The 18,019-nt window shown below is 39.8% G+C and overlaps 1 protein-coding gene across 1 annotated transcript; it reads left to right on the forward strand.

The window, feature by feature from the left end:
- The first annotated feature begins 12,265 nt into the window (after nucleotides 1–12,265).
- On the forward strand, nucleotides 12,266–13,720 carry LOC116805038. The gene is made up of 4 exons (XM_032734760.1): nucleotides 12,266–12,441; nucleotides 12,505–12,578; nucleotides 12,637–12,784; nucleotides 12,845–13,720. Exons 1-4 carry the CDS (start codon nucleotides 12,327–12,329, stop codon nucleotides 12,964–12,966), a joined length of 459 nt encoding a protein of 152 aa, XP_032590651.1. The 5' UTR covers nucleotides 12,266–12,326; the 3' UTR covers nucleotides 12,967–13,720.
- Nucleotides 13,721–18,019: the final 4,299 nt, after the last annotated feature.

The following is an 18,019-nucleotide window of genomic DNA, read 5'->3' on the forward strand; positions in this document are numbered from 1 at the left end:
GAGGGGCAAAGCTGCCGAATTGAGTTGTCAGTTGTGCGAAAAGTTGCGTTTTATGAGGGTTGGCAGGACAGGGTCTGCCAAAAAAGTTGCGAAACTCACATTAAATATTAATAAAAATGTTGCCAAAGGGACGCTGGGAATTACAGGTGAGATGAGTGTGTGTGTGTGTGTGTGTGTGTGTGTGTGTGTGAATGCGTGTTAGTGCATCTAGTCTCAGTTTGTGGACGTGCTTAATAAATAAGCAGACGCGCAAATATAAACGAATTTACTTATTTTCGATACGGCGACATTTGATTTGCTAAAGTATTTTCTTGTATATATATTTTTTTTTCCACTTCAAGGGGTTGACTCGTGTTGCTTCGCCCTCGTCCGCCCGTACCCCCGTTGCACAGCAGAGCATAACAACATCCCCCGCAAGTTTGATTTTGGATATGACATCGAACAAATTTCTCAGTAACAATTTATTATCAACCACTTAGGATCAAAATAAGCGATAGTCCATTGAGGCTTATTACATTCTAAAAACGAAATAGCGAATGACACCCATTCTCGTTTTGTTTACCTCCTGCCCCCCACAGATTTATGACAAGTGCAACAGCGCTGACAACAAGACAAAAATCAACCCTTAGCGGCATTTGGTGTAGAAATTTTTATAGACCGTCAGAATGATATATGCATGCCAATATTATGACAACAACAGCGGCAGCAGAACAAGCCAACTACGGTTGGCAACTGTTGAAATATGCCGCAGGGCTGACAGACCCACAAACCAACAGCAAACAAAAAATGAGAAAAAAGAAACGGCGGCAACAACAACAACTATATAGAAATAAAGACGATGGGCGTAAAGTTACGCGCGCATATGTAAGTGTCTGACTTCCGTTTCCGCTTGATATGTGGCGCTGTTGCTCTGCCTGCGGGGGTGGCTATGTTCTTGGTATGGGGAGCCATAGTGGAAGTGGGAGTCGGGCGGGGACTATTACATTTTACTTTTCATATTTGCCAGGAATAACCGTGAAATTGTTTTTCTAGTCGAGCCAACTACCCCTTTTGTCAATTCCGAGTATCGCACATGGATTGGATTGTCTGGCTATGCATGTATGAGCTTGTGTGTGTGCGTCTGTGTGTGTGTTGTGTTGTGTGGGCACTTGAAACTTTCATCTGTGCTGCCCGAGGCTACGCATTGATAGACTACAATGGGATGAGAGACTAGCGGTGGTAAATGCTATTTAAATAAATAAATTTTAATAAGCTCTCGACCTGCTCAGCTCAGCTTCTCTTTGTTTTCTGGTTTGGCATGTACATATATATATATTTTTGAAAAATTTATGTTGCCGGTACAGTAGACACACGCTAACTTTAACATGTGCACTTGAAATCAGTGTAAATTATGGAATTTGTTTGGCATGTGATATTTAAAGATAAAGAATTTTACTTAGTTCTTTTACTTGTCACATTTTTGCATTCAGAATACAAAAAGTTAATTCACCTATAAAATAAAAAATTATTATGATTTTTCATTTATTTCTTTACCTTAAAACAAAAATACCCTTTTAATAATGTAATACTCTCATCAGCAGTGATATGGGCAAATTTTAACGTCGAATGCAGTCAAGCAAAAAATCCGAATATAAATCTTTCCTTTCATATACAATTAAACTCAATTAAATCCGCATATTTAAACTGCAAATTGCAGCAGCGGCTGTAACACCCGGACTAACACTCCTGCCAGCTGTAAGCCCAATTCCCAGGAGTGACTGCATCCGTAGATAAACAAGGGTAAGGCTCTAAAGCAGCCCCAGTTACAAACTCAGCGAACTTGAACCGCAATTTTTTTGGCAATGCCCACACGAAGACATTTCTTTTTTTTTTTTTTTTTGGCTACTTTTGTTGCCGCAACCCTCATGAATATTTAAGCAGTCGCTGTGACGGCAAACACACAGGGGCGAGAGGAAATGGAACCGTTAGTGAAAGCCACAAAGCACCCAGGTACTGAGGTGAGAGCGGCAAAGACGGCAACCTGCAGTCGCACAGACAAACATCAATAAACAAGAACCGTCGCGTAAATAATGCATCAGCTAAGTGGAGTGAGCAGGGGAGGAAGGGTGCTGGGGTAAGGGGTGAGTTGTCTCACGATTTGACTTGCCCACGAGGCACGCACGGAGCAACATCAAAAGCAGACGACAGATATAGAGTCCTGTGTTTAGAGGATACGTGCTGCCAGACAGTCAGCCAGGCAGACAGACAGAAAGACAGCCAGACTATTCCCCTGTGCACAAGCAGCCTCTGTACATATAAGATATATATTTGTGTATTTATGCAGTCAGAAAAATATATATATTTACTGAAAATATCAAATATGTTATCTAAAAGTAGAATAAAAATGTCATATTATGTTTTTTGGGTTTGTGGATTAATCTTAGAAATAAAATTGGTTAAGTAAAAAAGGAGGACAACTTGCTGTATTTTCTAAATTCCGTATCGAAGTTGTTTTCACAGTGTAGACATCTATCGAAGTAGTTTGGACTGCAATTGTCTTTGTTGCTCATGCATTTTACATTTTTAATAGATTGACTGGAATTAATAACACGCACGCTGGCGCTACTATTTGGGAATGATATTAGTTTCCTTGTGGGTTCGTCTTCTGGGTGTTGGGTTTTGGGCTTCCTCAGTGTACTCTGGGGATGCATAACGGACCCTGGTTTACGGTACAACGCGTGTCGTCTTTTCCTTAGTTAGAGGGAGACAATGGGAGGGCAGCACAAAATCACTGGCCAAGTTGGCGGCCGTGCGTGCAATTAGCTAAAATGCCGGCTGTAAGCAGCAAAATGTACGAATATTTCAATTTGAGGGTCAGAAAACTTTGAGAAGCGGCCACAATAACAAAAACCACAATAATTCGCTGCATGCTACCAAAAACTTTGCACTGGCTTAAGGACAACAACAACAGCAGCAGCAGCAGCAACACAACAGCAGCAGCAAAGTGCGAACAGCCAAGCAAAGAAATAATAACAAAAAGAGCAGAGCGAAGTTTTCTCCTACAAGCCGAAACTTATATACTCAAATACAACAACATTTATTAGTACAATTTTAGTTTTTCTTTATAAAAAAAAACTATTCTCTATTTAAACATATTTGTTAAGTATTTGTTAATAAATTATTCAAATTATTCAAATAAATTCTAAACTGAAATTCTTCACAAAGCACACTCCTTTTTGGATGTATTCTTAATAGTGTCTATATATTTTTAAGATTCTCTGTTTCACTTATTTGTTATTCACACAAATATAATATCCAATGTCGCTTTCAATGCGTAACTAACTTCACAACAATCTTATAATACCTCCTCCGCAAGGGTATACAAAAGTAAAAAAAAAAGTGAAGAAAAACTGCGCGTGGCGAAGGCAGGCAAAATATGCTTCAAGTGGCAAAGTTTGTGCTGAAGACATTAATTTGAGCCTTGATGATATTCAATTTAGGCACTCCACAGAGACTTGTGGCAACTAGTTGTAAACCTCCACATAAACGTACACAACGTGCAACAACAACAACAACAACAACGACAACAATGGCAACAATGGACGCAGCAACTGTAAAATATGAGCACAACGGTCAAAAAACTTGGCTAAAGTACACACATACATATACATATGCCAGAGTATATCTGCAGAAATGTATACCTTATATATATATATATATTTATATATATATAAAGAACTTAGTGACAGTGGTTGTAAAAAATTGCCTTGCCAAAAAAGGGAAATGTATTTTTTGGCACAACTTTTTTACATGCACTTGCTCTGCCTGGGCTGTGCCTGTTAGTGTTGGTGCTCGGCATGCTCTGCAGGCTCCTTAGGATCCGTCCGGGTCTTGGTCCTAGTCCTGGTGTTGGTCAACTTTCCATGTTTGAGCGTCATTTTATTAAGTTGGCAACACTTGCGCTACAATGCTGCCTGGCCCGGGCCTACAATTGGGGTCAGCAAACGATGGAAAAGCATTTTATAAAACTTTTTTTTTTTTGTTTGAGAACGCTCCCCTTAGCTCCTTTAATATAGTTATTTTAAAGTTTTTCGTTTAATTTTCAATTTGCTGTGGGCGACATTTTAAAATTACACTTTTTCGTAGGCTCACCAGCTGGTGGCCCAGAGACTCGGCGCCAGCTGTGGCCTTATTTTAATGTGTACCAACTTATTCTTCTTTTAGCTTATTTGTTGGCCAAATTGCTGGTGTGTATGCATATGTTTTATTTATATATATATATATATAGACGTAAATGCTCGTTTTTATATTTTATATTTTTAATTGCAGTCGGAGTTTTGTTGAAAAGCAATTTATGCATTTCCAATTTAAACCTATTTATTTATTTTGTAGCACTGAGAAACAAATCTCGGTTTTTGTAGCGCACTTTTAGGGGTCTAGTCCAACATTTTGACCGTCCTTTCCCCGTCTACCAATAAAAGTCGAGTGTCATGTGTCATGCCACCGAAATGAGAAAAGTTTTTTTCCTGAGTCCCGAGCATAATAATAATAATAATTCGTGCTCGCTTTAACTATAACATAGTGTATGATTATTGTTATTAGTGTGATGATTATTGCTGTTGTCCTTTCTTGCATGGTAGTTTATATTTGTAGTTTTTCTCTCGCCACAGAAAATGCTTTGAATAGGCGTGTTTGTATTGCTTGTGTGCGAGTCAATATTTTTTCAAGGCACTCGTTTGTCCTCAACAACAACATTTGCTTGCTGCCCACAAAGTGTTTACAGTGAGCAGGACATTGTTTATGTTTAATATACAATGAAACCAAGAAAAATACAATAAAGTGGAACACCTAAACAAAAAATTTTGAAAGGATAAGATGACACACTACAGAAAACAATAATTTCAAAAAGTGTGTATAAAGGTGACTGTGGACACTCTAAATAATGATTTATACACATTTTTTAAAGTGTTTTGGGTTGGCAATCCATTGAATTACTTTATGTTTGATTCGTATGATTATTTTTCATCGTTTTAAAAAATGCAGTTACCTGAAATTGTAATTTAATAAACCCAAATATGTTTTTTTATATTTTACAAAATAGAAGGCGGCTCCGTAAACAGAACCACTCATGGAACTCTAACTTTGCCCGCCGTCGTCCTTCTTTAAGTTCTCTCAGTGTATGCTTAACACAATTAATAAAATGTTATTAATATCTCATATATTTAAAAATATATTATTAAATACACTTAATTGCTTATTGATTAATGTATTCTGCAGAGTACATTTAATGGAAGATGGTTTATGGGTGGCGCTCTTTTGAAACAACTATATCGCGTCTGTGAGCATAATTAAAAAATGTCTGGTAAGTGGCAGCAACTTATAACCACAACCAGACTAACACCTTGCCACCGTTTACCGTTTACTGTTAACGGTTTTCGTGTTTTTGGGTTCCTGCCCTATCGCACAGAGTTTTAACTCGCTCAGACGACACACAACTGCTGGGACCATAAATTGTCAGCTTTTGTGTGCACACACAAAAATACTTCTACTTACGATGTGGGTGTGTGTGTGTGTGTGTGTGTGTTAGAGTGTAGAAATACATGCATAAAAGTACACGTATATATATATCAATATAGATGCTGGATACAAGGACGAACTAGCGACCTGGTCCCAGCTGCGTGGCGAACTTATGGCATCGATAAAGTAATGAATTACCAGTTTTGTTGTTGCGCTGCCTTTCACAACGAGGCCGAGAGCAGCCAAGCAGCCCGTAAAAATAGTATAACTATAAATTGTATTTGTATTTTATTATTGCGTCTGTGCATTGTTGTTGTCGCTGCTGCTGCTGCTGTTGTTGTTGTTGGCATGAGTATTGTCAAACATTGGCTCTCTGATTACGCTGTCAATAAGCTCAGAAAATATGATTTCCTTCGCCAATGCGTGGCCCAAAACCATAGCTGGCTTCTTTTAGCCCTGTTGCTCTCAAATGGGGTGTTGTTGTGTAGTGTTGTGTTGGCCATATTAGAATTATGCTCGTCATGGCGGCACTTCCGTGCCCAGCGGCTGTTTGCCTATTGTTGTGTGGCTGCAGAAGGAGTGGGTAAAGCATTTCGTGCCGAGTCGAACGCAACCCAAATAGAGACAGAGACAGAGAAAGAGAGAGAGATACAGAGAGAGAGAGAGAGAGAGAGAGAAAGAGAGTGGGTGAGGGTGAGTGAGAAAGAGCTAAGGTGCTTCTGGCTTGGCATTTATTGGTACTGGGCCGTAGCCGTAGCACCGTAGCTGTCTGGCCTGTCGGCCTGTCTTCGTGTTTTTTAAGTTATTGCATGGGGAATCGGACGTAAACTAAACAAACGTGGCCAGGACTACACTGGCATCCTTGCACGCTGCGCATAATAACAAATGGAGCTGGAGCTTTGTCTCAGTTGCCATTTGCTATTGCTATTGTTGTTGCTCTTCTTGCTGTTGTTGGTGTGCGACAATCTGGCAGCAGCAGCAGCAGCAGCAGAGGAGGCTGTGCTATCGAAAAATCCCCTGATCCCTCATGTAATTTTTAGATTTTCTGCTGCTCATTGGTTTATTCTTTTTTTTATTTATATTTATATTTTTTTTATTATTTTTATTTTCCCATTTTTTTGGTGAGCTCGTTTTGTAATATTTTTGTTTGCGCTTTTATATCTTAATAAATGGTTTGCTTTATGCTGGTCCATAAAAAATGAATTAAACCTGTTGCCTGCCAAAAAAATATACGAACTGAAGACGAAACCCAAAAAGCTGAAAGCTGAAAGCTAAAGGCTAAGATTTGTAACTGTGGCTGACTTACAAAATATGTATATGCACTGCACTGTCCTAATGAAAGTCAAGATGCCAGTCAGTTCTGGCCAAGTTGCGGCTAGTTATAGCTACCTATCAGTTGCCAGCAAATTACAAGTTAAACAAAGCTAACGAATTGCTACGAGTGAGCGAGAAAGAGAAGGAGAGAAACAGAGAGAGATAGGTAGACAGAGAGACAGAGAGAGATAGAGAGAGTGGTAACTGAGGGCAGACGAATAGGATTTCCGTCAAAAGTGCCGCAAAAAAGCAACCAAAATTGCTTAAAGTGCGCGTAGAGAAGGGGGTGAAGAATGCGGACTTTCCAAAATGGTGCGGCTTAAAAACTGCAAATCTCTGGGATAAGGGCGAACAGCACAGCAAGAAGTAGTCAGCAGTAGCAGCATCTGGAGATGAGAGAGAGCAAGCCCAGCAGCAGCAAGCTGAATATCCAACAAATGGCAGCCGCCACAAGTTGCCTGTCGACGGGCAAACTTATGGCTAAGACCACAAACAAATTTCATGCTGCATTGCTGCACAGGCGGCAGTAGCAAGCACTGAACAGAATTGAGCAGCAGCAGGAGATGCAGATGGGGGCGAACTGCCCGAATTAGATGTGGAAGAAAATTGTCTTCCTGTATGAATTTCATAATTTCCACAAGTTTTAGTTATGAAAAGCAAGCAATTTCCTCTCTCACCAAACCGGGCTAACTGCCTGTCGAGTTGTTGGCTGTTGTTGGTAGCAGTTTGTAATTTGTAGATTGTAGGTGTGCCTGTCTGTGAGGCTTAGGTTTAAACAACGTGTGTGTGTGTGTGTGTCGGCAATTTGGCAAAGTTTAAACTTTTAATGCGAATCACTTGCGAAAGTTAAGCTGCGTCTTTCAGAGCGAATGCGTCATATGCCTGGTGAATTAGTTTTTCAATTTCTGCATCTGTTGTTTGCTGATGTCATCGACACACACTCACGCACACTCAAACACACACATGACCACACTTCAGAATCAACATCTCCTCTGGCTATTGTTGTTGTCTTCCTTTTTATTTATTTTTTTTGTATTTTTTGGTGCTCTTATTTATTTCTTAGCAGGCTGACCCAATGTCTGGCATACACCCACCCTGAGCTGCCAGCCAGGCAACCCTTTGTCAAATTTTCGCAATTTATGTTATTGTGTGTCTGTGTGTATTTGTGTATGTGTGTGTGTGTTGTTTTTATTTTTGTGATTTCTATCAACAACTTTTACTTTTAAGCAAATCCTGGTGGCTGCTTCTGATATTTGAGTTCCAGTTTCGAGTTCGAGTTTGAATCTCTCGTGCAGAAAGCAATAAAAATTGTTTACAAACATTATTTGCTCATCCTTTGCGGAAGCACCTTGTATGTTTTACAATGCGTAACAGAGAGATAGAAAATTTAACTGACAAACTTTGCGACGGCTATCCCAAGATTTCCCATTTAAATGCATATATATTTTTCTAAAACACAATAGCACTGAGATTCTTGGCTATCAGCATAAGCACTGTGTTTATTTTGTTACTCGACTATTAAAGCTATGCACACTCACTCACACAAACACACAAACATACACACACACACACACAAGCCACAACACATCCACCCACAGCTACTCCAGGACATACTCTAATAAACTAATGCTTTCTTTCTTGGGCTGCTTTGGTGCCCTTAAATCTATTACAAGTCGGTTGGTCCCCATAGTTTGTTTGTTGTTGTCCTGCGTAGACTTATTTGCAAAGCATTTTACGGTGTTGTTGTCATTGCTCTGGGATTATGAATTGGGGAAAATGTTTCTCCAAAAAGGGGCTGTACATGCACATATACACATATGTATATATATATATATATTTATATGTATGTGGATTCGTTAAAGTTTTGTGCCCAGGTGCAAGTAGCCCATTTGAGACTTATATCATTGGCATTTATCTCAAGGTTTTGCCACTGTCTCCAAAAAAGGTGTCAATTTCAAATTGTGCTCGAATGATTACAGTTAATTGACATTTTAAGTATTGTATTTTAAGTATTGAATAATTTTTTTTCAAAAGTTTCGTTAAAATTTGAAGTTCTACAAATAAACTCAAGTTATTCTGTTAAATTTTCTGAGGATATTTTGAACTTTAAGGTGGCAAAATGTAGAAATATGTTTTGAGTGTTTTGCCACAAAAATTGAATTACAATTTTGATTTGATATCGTAGTTATTCTTTTACAGAAAAGGAATTCATTGTTTTTTTTTTGTAAAGTGTAGTGCTTAGAAAAGTGATAAATTAAATATACATTAATATTATTGTTTATATTAAAACTAACTTGATTTAGATATGGCCTTACTAAAATCTGTGTACGGTTCATTCACTATTTAGTTAAGTTAATATTGTTTTTTATTATTATAAATTCCACAATCCGTAGATAAAATATTTTCAACTTTAAATTAAAAGAAAAGGTTTTGTTGGGCTCAACTATTGTTATTATTTGTTTTCTTGAGTGTACTTACACCAAGGACATACACAAATGCTTAAATTGTTGTGATGCTTTGGGTGCGTGGCACTTAGCACAGCCCAAACTGGCAGATTCCCAGTCGCATTCACAGTGCCTCACCCCACCCTCCCTTTCCATACGAAACAACTTCATTTAGCACGCATAAAGCTGGGGCAACATGTGTGCTTGGCGGCAGCAGCTGAAATTCCTTATGCCAGGCAAAGTGAAACTGTCACTGCAAAGGTTGCTTTTTTCTACTTTCTTTCGTTCTTTATTTTTTTTTTTACCGTTTTTTTGGCAAGAAATGTAAAGTGTGTGTGTGTGTGTGTGGGATGTGGGATGTGGGCAGTGGGATGGGCTGGGCAGATCCGATATACTTACATAAGTACAACTGGTTGGGTGCTGGGTTGCATATTTAAATTTATGATTATGTCGTTATGCTGTCTGCCCACATTGCTTAGGCGAACGAAAAAGTGACAGCGGCAAACTTAATACAAATTTATGTGCAACATATTTTTGCACTTTTTTCTGGGCATAAAACACAGGGCGGCAGCAAGCAGTCAACTTAGAGAGTAAACCATCCTAGCCAGTTTACTTGGCCATCCAGCTGGACAACATATGTTGCTTGCTCTGGACAAAGTTGCGCTTGATGAGCTTCGGTTCAACGGTCGCATTGTTATTGTTGTTGTTTGCTGTGTGTTTTGTTTGCTTTTTAAAGCGACCATTAAAGAAGAACATTAAAATGCCTCCAGCGCGGCTAAATTGCATTTCATCTAGTCGAGTCACGCTGGAAAATGACAAATTCTTACATAATAAGATGCCGGCAAAGAAAAATGGTATTCATTTGGCAGGTGAGACGGCGTGAAATTGAGTCAAAGCTGAACAATAACAAAAATACCTACACAAGCTGCGTAGCTAACTCATTTTTAAGTACAAATTTATGTTGTTAAATTTTTGTGAGCAGCAGCAAATAAAAAAATTTGATTAATTCGCACCGTCTAATGGCTGGCTATAAATTCAGAGTTAATAAAACAAGCAATGGAAGGAAGCCAAGCGGTTGAGCAACCAAAGCTGTCAGCCTGAAGCTGCCAGTGCTTGCCTTCATTTGCCTGGCTCGCTAATAACAAATTTGTCACGAGCCACTTTGACAGTTGTGTGTCACAACTCTGAGCCCCACTGCTGGCCGCAGAAGCCACAATGGGGGAAAAAAAAGGAATCCTCAGCCACAATGTCAGCTGCCAACTGGTGGTGACAGCGCGCCCCAAGCACAGTGGTTGCAACATCAAGTTTAGGTGCTCATAACGTTTAATATTTGGCAGGTGGATGGGAAAATGTAGTGCATCTAACATAATTAAAAAACACATTTTTACTAATGAGAAAATTCAATTAGAGTTTGATTTTATAAAACAGCTTAAGGCTTTGTACAATCATTATTCACCTAAAGGCTGGAAAGACTTAATTTTAATTTGGTATTAATAGGAAAAATAATACATTTTAGATATTAGGAGCTCATCGAAAGCTTAGCTGTCAGAAGCGACCGTCCTTACTTGTATATAATACTGAACTTTGTCCCACTGTGCAACAATGACAACTATTTCAATGGCTGCTGCTGCAACTGCAGCTTTGGATGCGAATTAGCAATGGAAAAAATTAAATTCTATTTGTTAAACATTGTGCGAATTTGCTTTGGCTATAAAAATAGTCATTGGCCGTCTATTTAGAGCAACGCTTCAAGCCACAATTGCTTTACATACATGCACACAATTGATTATTTATTGATAACTATTATTTATTAGCAACGAATACAATTCTTGTGAATGGCAAAGGCTCACGCACAAAGCTACTCACAATTCGATTAGCCAAAATCGACGCTGCCAAAGTGTCAGCGGCAATTTGCGCAGGACTCACACTTTTTTAGCGTCACTTGTAATTACGAGCTGTCAAGACGGGTGCCAACAACAACTACAACAAGAAGAAACACAACCAACCAGCCACGGAACCGACTGGAGATGGGAGCATTTTAGTTTTGCTAGCCGCTGCCGGGTAAAGTGCATTCAAATTGGCTTAAACTAAGACTGTTACGCGTGCAGCTGTCTAATTGTATTTGGCCCCTTTTCCCTTTTAGATAGTTGAGTTGAGAGCCGAACCCGAACCCTTTGAAAGTAATGGGCAAGTGCCAGAAACTTCAAGATTTATTAGCATCAAGATTAAAGCATTAAAAATTTGCAGACTGCGTGGCACACGCATCAACAGCAGCTACAAAAGAAAGTGCCCCGGGGACTAGAGAAAGTGAGTGCAATTTTCGTTGGGGCTACATCATCAATTTGAAGTTGTTGCTGTTGTTGTTGCGGTTGCTTCTGCTGCTGCTGTTGCTGCTGCTGTTGCTGCTGCTGTTGCTGCTGCTGTTGCTGCTGCTGTAGCTGCTGCTGTTGACTGTTTCCGCCGGAAGTGTGGAGCGTAGAACAATAATAGCAACAACAAACTACAACATTGCATTGCACACTTTGGCGGTCAAAACTTTCAACATTAGCACTTAATTTACTGGCGCTACTTAATGAAGTCTACACTTGGCTAATTTACGCGAAACTCGTTTGCCTCCCACTTGTACTTGTGTGTGTGAATGGGTGTGTGTGTGTGTAGCTCCTTTGCTTAGTACTCACGTCGTATATCGACATTTTGGCAAAAACTTTTCACATATTCTGTGTTCACCGCACATTTCCATCACATTACCCCCATACATCACCAGCAGCACTTCTAATATAATCTAATGTTTGGAATGCTCAGTTACTCATGTTTCTCAAGAAAAAAGATAAAGCCATGGAGATTAATACGAATTCGATGTTCTGTACTTTTATTCTTGTAGCGACATATATATTAATATCGTATTTATATAATCAGAATATGCTTCTTATAGTGAACAGCGAATTCCTTTTAATTCAATTGCGATAAGGATTGAATAAGCTTGAAATTACATAAATTATAAATTGTGCCTCAGTATCTGCAGCACAGTTGTCGCAGTAAGTTCGAGTGCTTGAAGTGAGTGCTGTTTCGAAAATGCTTATCGAGTGCCAAGGGAAATATGCTCGCATGGCAGTTGCGGTGCTGTCGACGATCGTCTCAATAGGTGTCATTGCAGTCATCGAGGTTTCGCACCACCAGCAGAAAAAGGGTAAGCTTTTGCTGGGGGGAACACACGGGTTAAGAGATAACGATTATAGATAACCATTTACAGATCTGCAAATAATGAATCATATTTGCCTGCTGCAGATTATTTGTAGTGTGCTACTTTTTGTCGGCTCCCTTAAGGTGACAATAAATAAATATTTGATTTCATATTTATTAAACGCTGCGTCTTTTCTCGCAGTACAATAAGTGGTTTTTCTTGCCTTGGCTGGCGATCGCTATTGTTTTCGCCTATGCGTTGGTCTATCGAAGCATAGCAATTTGGATCAACATTCTAAACGATTTGAAGCAAAGCCTGATAATTATTTCCTTGCTGTACACAATTGCAGGTGGGTTCACTTAAAATGCAATATACAACACTACATACTATATTTGCAATGTTTCCATAGGTTTCTGGTGCTATTTTATTTATGCTATTATTGTGGATTTTCACCAGCAGTATGTTTATAATCAAATACATGGAATTCGTGATCCCAAGAGCAAGAATTATAATGTGACGACGTTGTTGTAGCATCGACAACATCGGCAGGCTTATTGAAACTTCTAAACTATCTTAAAGCTATCTACAATTATTTTTATCTTACATAGGATATTACCCAAGTGCCGCCGTCGTGTCTGTTCACGTCTTGGTTATCTTATCATTCTAAGATTGAACAATATGCAACGCAAAAATCGTGAGCTGATTTATAAATTTGCTATTTATCGGCAAGTTGATTCAGGGCGGTGCGAATATTAAAATGGAAAGGGAGAGGTATATGTAATATATATATATAAATATATATATAACTTTGACGCCTGGGATTCAAAGCCAAAGAGAATCACTGTGAAATGCAATCGAGCTGGAAAAGAACACGCAAGCCTTGTCGACGCTTGTGCAAATTAGTGTGAACATTGTGGTTGACTCACTCTCCCTCTCTCTCTCACCGCCGTCTCTCCGTTTATCTCTCTCTCTCTCAGTCTCTCTCTATGTGGAATTCGACGCGTAGCCAAACCTAAAATAAGCGTTAAAAAGTGTGCTAAACAAGTCAGAATGCTGCGTCAGATGACGGTAACCGACTGTTCAACACTCTGATTAATTTCTAAGACGAGCCAGGCCAAAAGGAGCCTTACTGATTATGAGTTAAGTGATCTTTGAATGCAAAATAAATGTGAAGATAATGTATCTTTGAAGTAAGTGCTACTTTTAAAGCTTAGTGAGAAATGTATTGGTATATAGTGTAATAATCTCGAATAAACTATTCCTATTCCTGACCTTGGTAAATAAATTGATTACACAGCATACTCGTGCTTGTTTCGGGATCAGAGTATAAAAAGGTTGGACGCCCAATGCGTTTTGAGTCAGTTTTGACTGTGGCCTGGGCTGTGGCAGGCACGCGTCTGCTGGGTGCATGGCTGGTTGCATGCGTATTGCATTACACCCACTCACACATATACTCCAAAGCACCCACACACACACTCAGACATGCAGCAAAGTGGCATATGAATAGATACATGCTTTTGTTGTTTGTTTGACTGTCTGTTTGTTTGTCCGCCCATGGGTGAGTTTTCGTAATCCAACGAGCAGACAGGTTAAATACACCGCAAGGACAGGCCCCACACACACACACACATACGTTAACAGGCGCATATGGCTCACACACAAACACTCAAAAAAAAAAAAAAAAATGAAAAGAGTGCTCAGAACGAGTTAGGAAAAAGTGGCAAGGCGGCAAACATGTGCTGCGTGTTGCTGCAACTGTCGCATCGTCTACTGGCAGCCTCAGCCAGATAGTAGCAGCTGGTTGACTGTGGGCATGGGTGTTGCATCCACGGCTCAGACGCAGCCAACAAACAATAATAATGCAACAATAGTGTGCGCCGCAAACAAATTGCTTTTGTGTCTGTCTCTGTTCCTGTCTCTCTGTCTTTCTGTGTATCTGTGTGTATCTGTGTGTGTTTGTGTGTGTGTCTGTCTGTGTGTGTGCTGCTCATCGAGTTCACTTGCAGATTAGTTTCGTTGCGCATTTTTATTTGCGTTTTTAAACAAACCCATACACACACACAGACACACAGACACACACACACACGCAGACAATCACACACTCAGCGGGGCACACAAGCGTAGCCCCGCTAATTTGGTGGAGGGGCTGCAATTAGTTCTGCGCGTTGAGCAAAAAGACAAACAAAACTTTGCCATAACGAGCTGCAGGGCATATAAATTGCTATTCAATAAGCTCTTAGCAGTGTTGAGAAGGAAATATGACAGATTAAGAGCCCAATAATTGTTTAGTACCAAAAATTATGTTTCTCAATTAAAGTGCAGTATTCAAGTGGATTTTATGGTATCCAATCTAAATTTCGACCAAGAATCATGTTATCATATGTCATAACCAGAAGACCATTTTTTTATTATAAAAATCGCTTTATCGTTTTGGCTTGGCAAAGTTTGTCGGGGAAAAGGCGAAATCGGTTGCACTGAATGCTGGCCCCTGCTGCCAGCGATTGTTTCTGTGCCCCTGTGTGGATGGGTTGTCTGCGATGAGCTTTTGTTGTCTGCGAAGTTTGGCTTTGACACAATGTTGCCACCTGAGCGCAGGGTGAGGCGGGGCGCAGCTCGAAAACAAAATCCATTCATTGAAACGTGTAAGCTTGTTCAGCTGAATTGAAAATTAACTATAAATTTGATGGCACAGCATGCAAAAACGTCTGACGGAAATAGCTAACTTCCAAGTTAGCTAAACGAGACGAGAAGTCTGTCATTCTGTCCGTTAAACAAGTCCAAAAGCAAAGGTGTCAACAACTGGCAGCACTTGACACCTTTAGCTGTGCCCCGATTTAGCTTGCCACACGAGTTACGAGTGTGCTCCTGTTGCGAAACTTAATGCGAACGTCCCCACAAGAATTTGCCATACAAAAATTCATTAAAAAAGTAAGAGTTTGTCGAGTGAGTGAAATGAAAAACCAAATTGAATTGCCCAAAATTTGCCTCTTTTTTTTTTTGTTTTTTGTACCGCACAGAAACCCCACAAAGGTGCGAACTACTTGTAGCAGGGGATTTTTGGGGTACGGGGCGGGGCTGGCTTTGGTGTTGCTTTTAACCCTCTTGTCAAGCTGTTGTTTGCCCAGCTTTCTGGGAGTGGGCTATAATAAGTAATACATGTTTTGTTTCGAATGAGTGTTCTGTGCAGCAAAAAGGGTCGCGAAAGCGACACTCTGCCCATTTTATGGCCACCACCTTTTTCTTTGCGCTACGACGAATTAACAGGCGGCATGTGAATGTATAAAAAAGTGTTGAATTTAACAGCCTTTGAAAAGCTTCAATTCTTTTGGCGTGGGACTAAAAGCAATTTACCCAAAATGGCATACAAATAAAATGAAATTCAATAAAAACGTTAAATATATATATATATATATATGTATATGTATTTGAAAGGACTATGAAAACAAGCAGCAAACTGCCGACTCGATAAACAATAGGCACTAGCACTGAAACTAATAAATTTTGTCAAATTCAACAAATCACACATACTTACTCGTATTTTCCACCAATACACACACACACACACACACACAGACACATACTGAAGAGCATTGCCGGAAATCATTTAAGCTGCCAAATCAGCCAACCAGCTGGGCCAAATGCTTGGCGTCAAGCTGAAGGTATTATTAAGGTGGCAGCAGCAATGGCCAGATGCCAAGGCAAAAAAGGCGATTAATATTCATTCAGTGTCGCGCGTATATCACTTTTTATTTGCACAGCCAACGAGCGAGCCGGGCAAAGTATGCAATGGAATTCGCCGCACGCAGCAGCAGGTGAGCCATACTCATGTGTGTGTGTGAGTGTGTGTGTGTGTGTGTGTCTGTGTGTGTGTGAGTGTGTGTGTGAATGTGTTTTGGCCGCGTGTTGATGTGTATGAGTAACGCACAATTACATACAACAATTTGTGCTTTGTTTCTCGGCACGTCCGTCTGCCTGTGTGCGCGATGCCAAAGCTAAAGAAAACTGGAGTTTCTGCCACTGCCCAACTCCCAGCTCCCAGTTCCTGGCTTCCAAATCACCAAAGAGCAATCGTGCAGCACACGCGGTCCTTGGCTAGAGTTGAGCTCGTGTTCGTGTGCAAAAAAACTCAAATACACATTGAATTCTATTTAATGGTTATTTAATATCGTCGAAAATGAGTAGAAGTAGAAAATTAATTAAATTTATTTAATGCAAAATTTAATATTTAAGAAATAAGAAAATATGTATATATATATGAATATATGAATAATATTTGGAACCGTTTCTAAGATTGAATTCCACTTTTAATCGAGTTTTCAAATTTAAGTGCAGCACGAAAGAAAATTAAAATTGAATTTAAGATCCAATTACAAGTAAAAAATAATACATTTTTACAGAGTATACTTTTTATTTAATATTAAAAAAAAGTAAGCAATAAGCTTAAAGCTTAGTGAAATATTTATTTATTAAATTATGACCAATTTTGAATTTCGCGTTAATTTTTAAATAAGATAATAATATAAAATAAATTGATTACAAAAAGTCTCATCTCTAAACAGTCTAACCGCTTATTTGTTGCTGCCTCACGACTGTCTGTGTGTTGTGAGCTTGTGTGTGTGTGCAGCCAGCGAATAGAGGCGGAAATCAAGATTCTCCGCTTGTGCCCTCTGCTCTCTGCTTCCCAGTGGGAACGTGCACTTCAAATTGGATGCCCAAACATCAAGTCAGCGTGTGCGAGCTGGATGCTCCTGGAGCACTTGAAGCTGCAATTTAGCATCCTTTCGATGCCTGACCTGCGCAGGCATTCTAGTTCTTTTTTTTTTTTTTGTCTTTTGCTCATGTGAAAATTGAGAAAAATTGCCAAACGACTTGGTAAGCGATATTCTGTTTTGACAAGGTTACACACTGCCAGCTCCGACTCCTGCCCCGGCTCCGACAATGCAATGCTCTCAAGTGGGCGATGCCAAACAGCGCAGTTGGTTTGCTGCCAGGTGTAGTGAATCGTTGGATGCCATTGCTGGTGAGCTTGTTGGAGTATACTCATGCTTTTTTTCGTTTTTCATTTGCTTTTGGCCACTTATTGTTAGTCCGGTCGTTTTTGTTTTGACAACTTTAGACAGTGCCATCCAAGCTGCAAGTCACAAAGGCCGAAACGTTCCGTCAAATAAAATGAAATTCGACTGCCTTTTGCGCCAGAGTTGCGTTACAGTTGAAGGCGGACCCAGTATCCGACCCACAAAATTACCACTGGGATCAGCAGCAAATGACGCGAAACAGTCACACGGACAGAGGCGAGAGCAGCAACTAAAGCATCCGCAATAGGAGCTACAACAGCAACAGCAAAAACAGCAACAACAGCAACAACAGCAACAACAACACGTGCCTTACATAAAAATCGTGCAGGCCATGCTAAACGTTTATCCCTTTTAGCCCCAAGGATGCGAGCCAACAATGGACGTCTTCAGTTTCAATGGCCCGTTTAGCTCCTGCTGCTGCTACGGCTGCTGCTGTGGCTCTCAGTAAGCTGAGACTGATTGTGGGGCTGTAGTAAGTCGGATCCAGATAAATGCCGCATCATTGGTTA

The sequence above is a fragment of the Drosophila grimshawi genome, unplaced genomic scaffold, assembly GCF_018153295.1.
Source record: "Drosophila grimshawi isolate 15287-2541.00 unplaced genomic scaffold, ASM1815329v1 contig_1367, whole genome shotgun sequence".
Lineage (NCBI taxonomy): Eukaryota > Metazoa > Arthropoda > Insecta > Diptera > Drosophilidae > Drosophila > Drosophila grimshawi.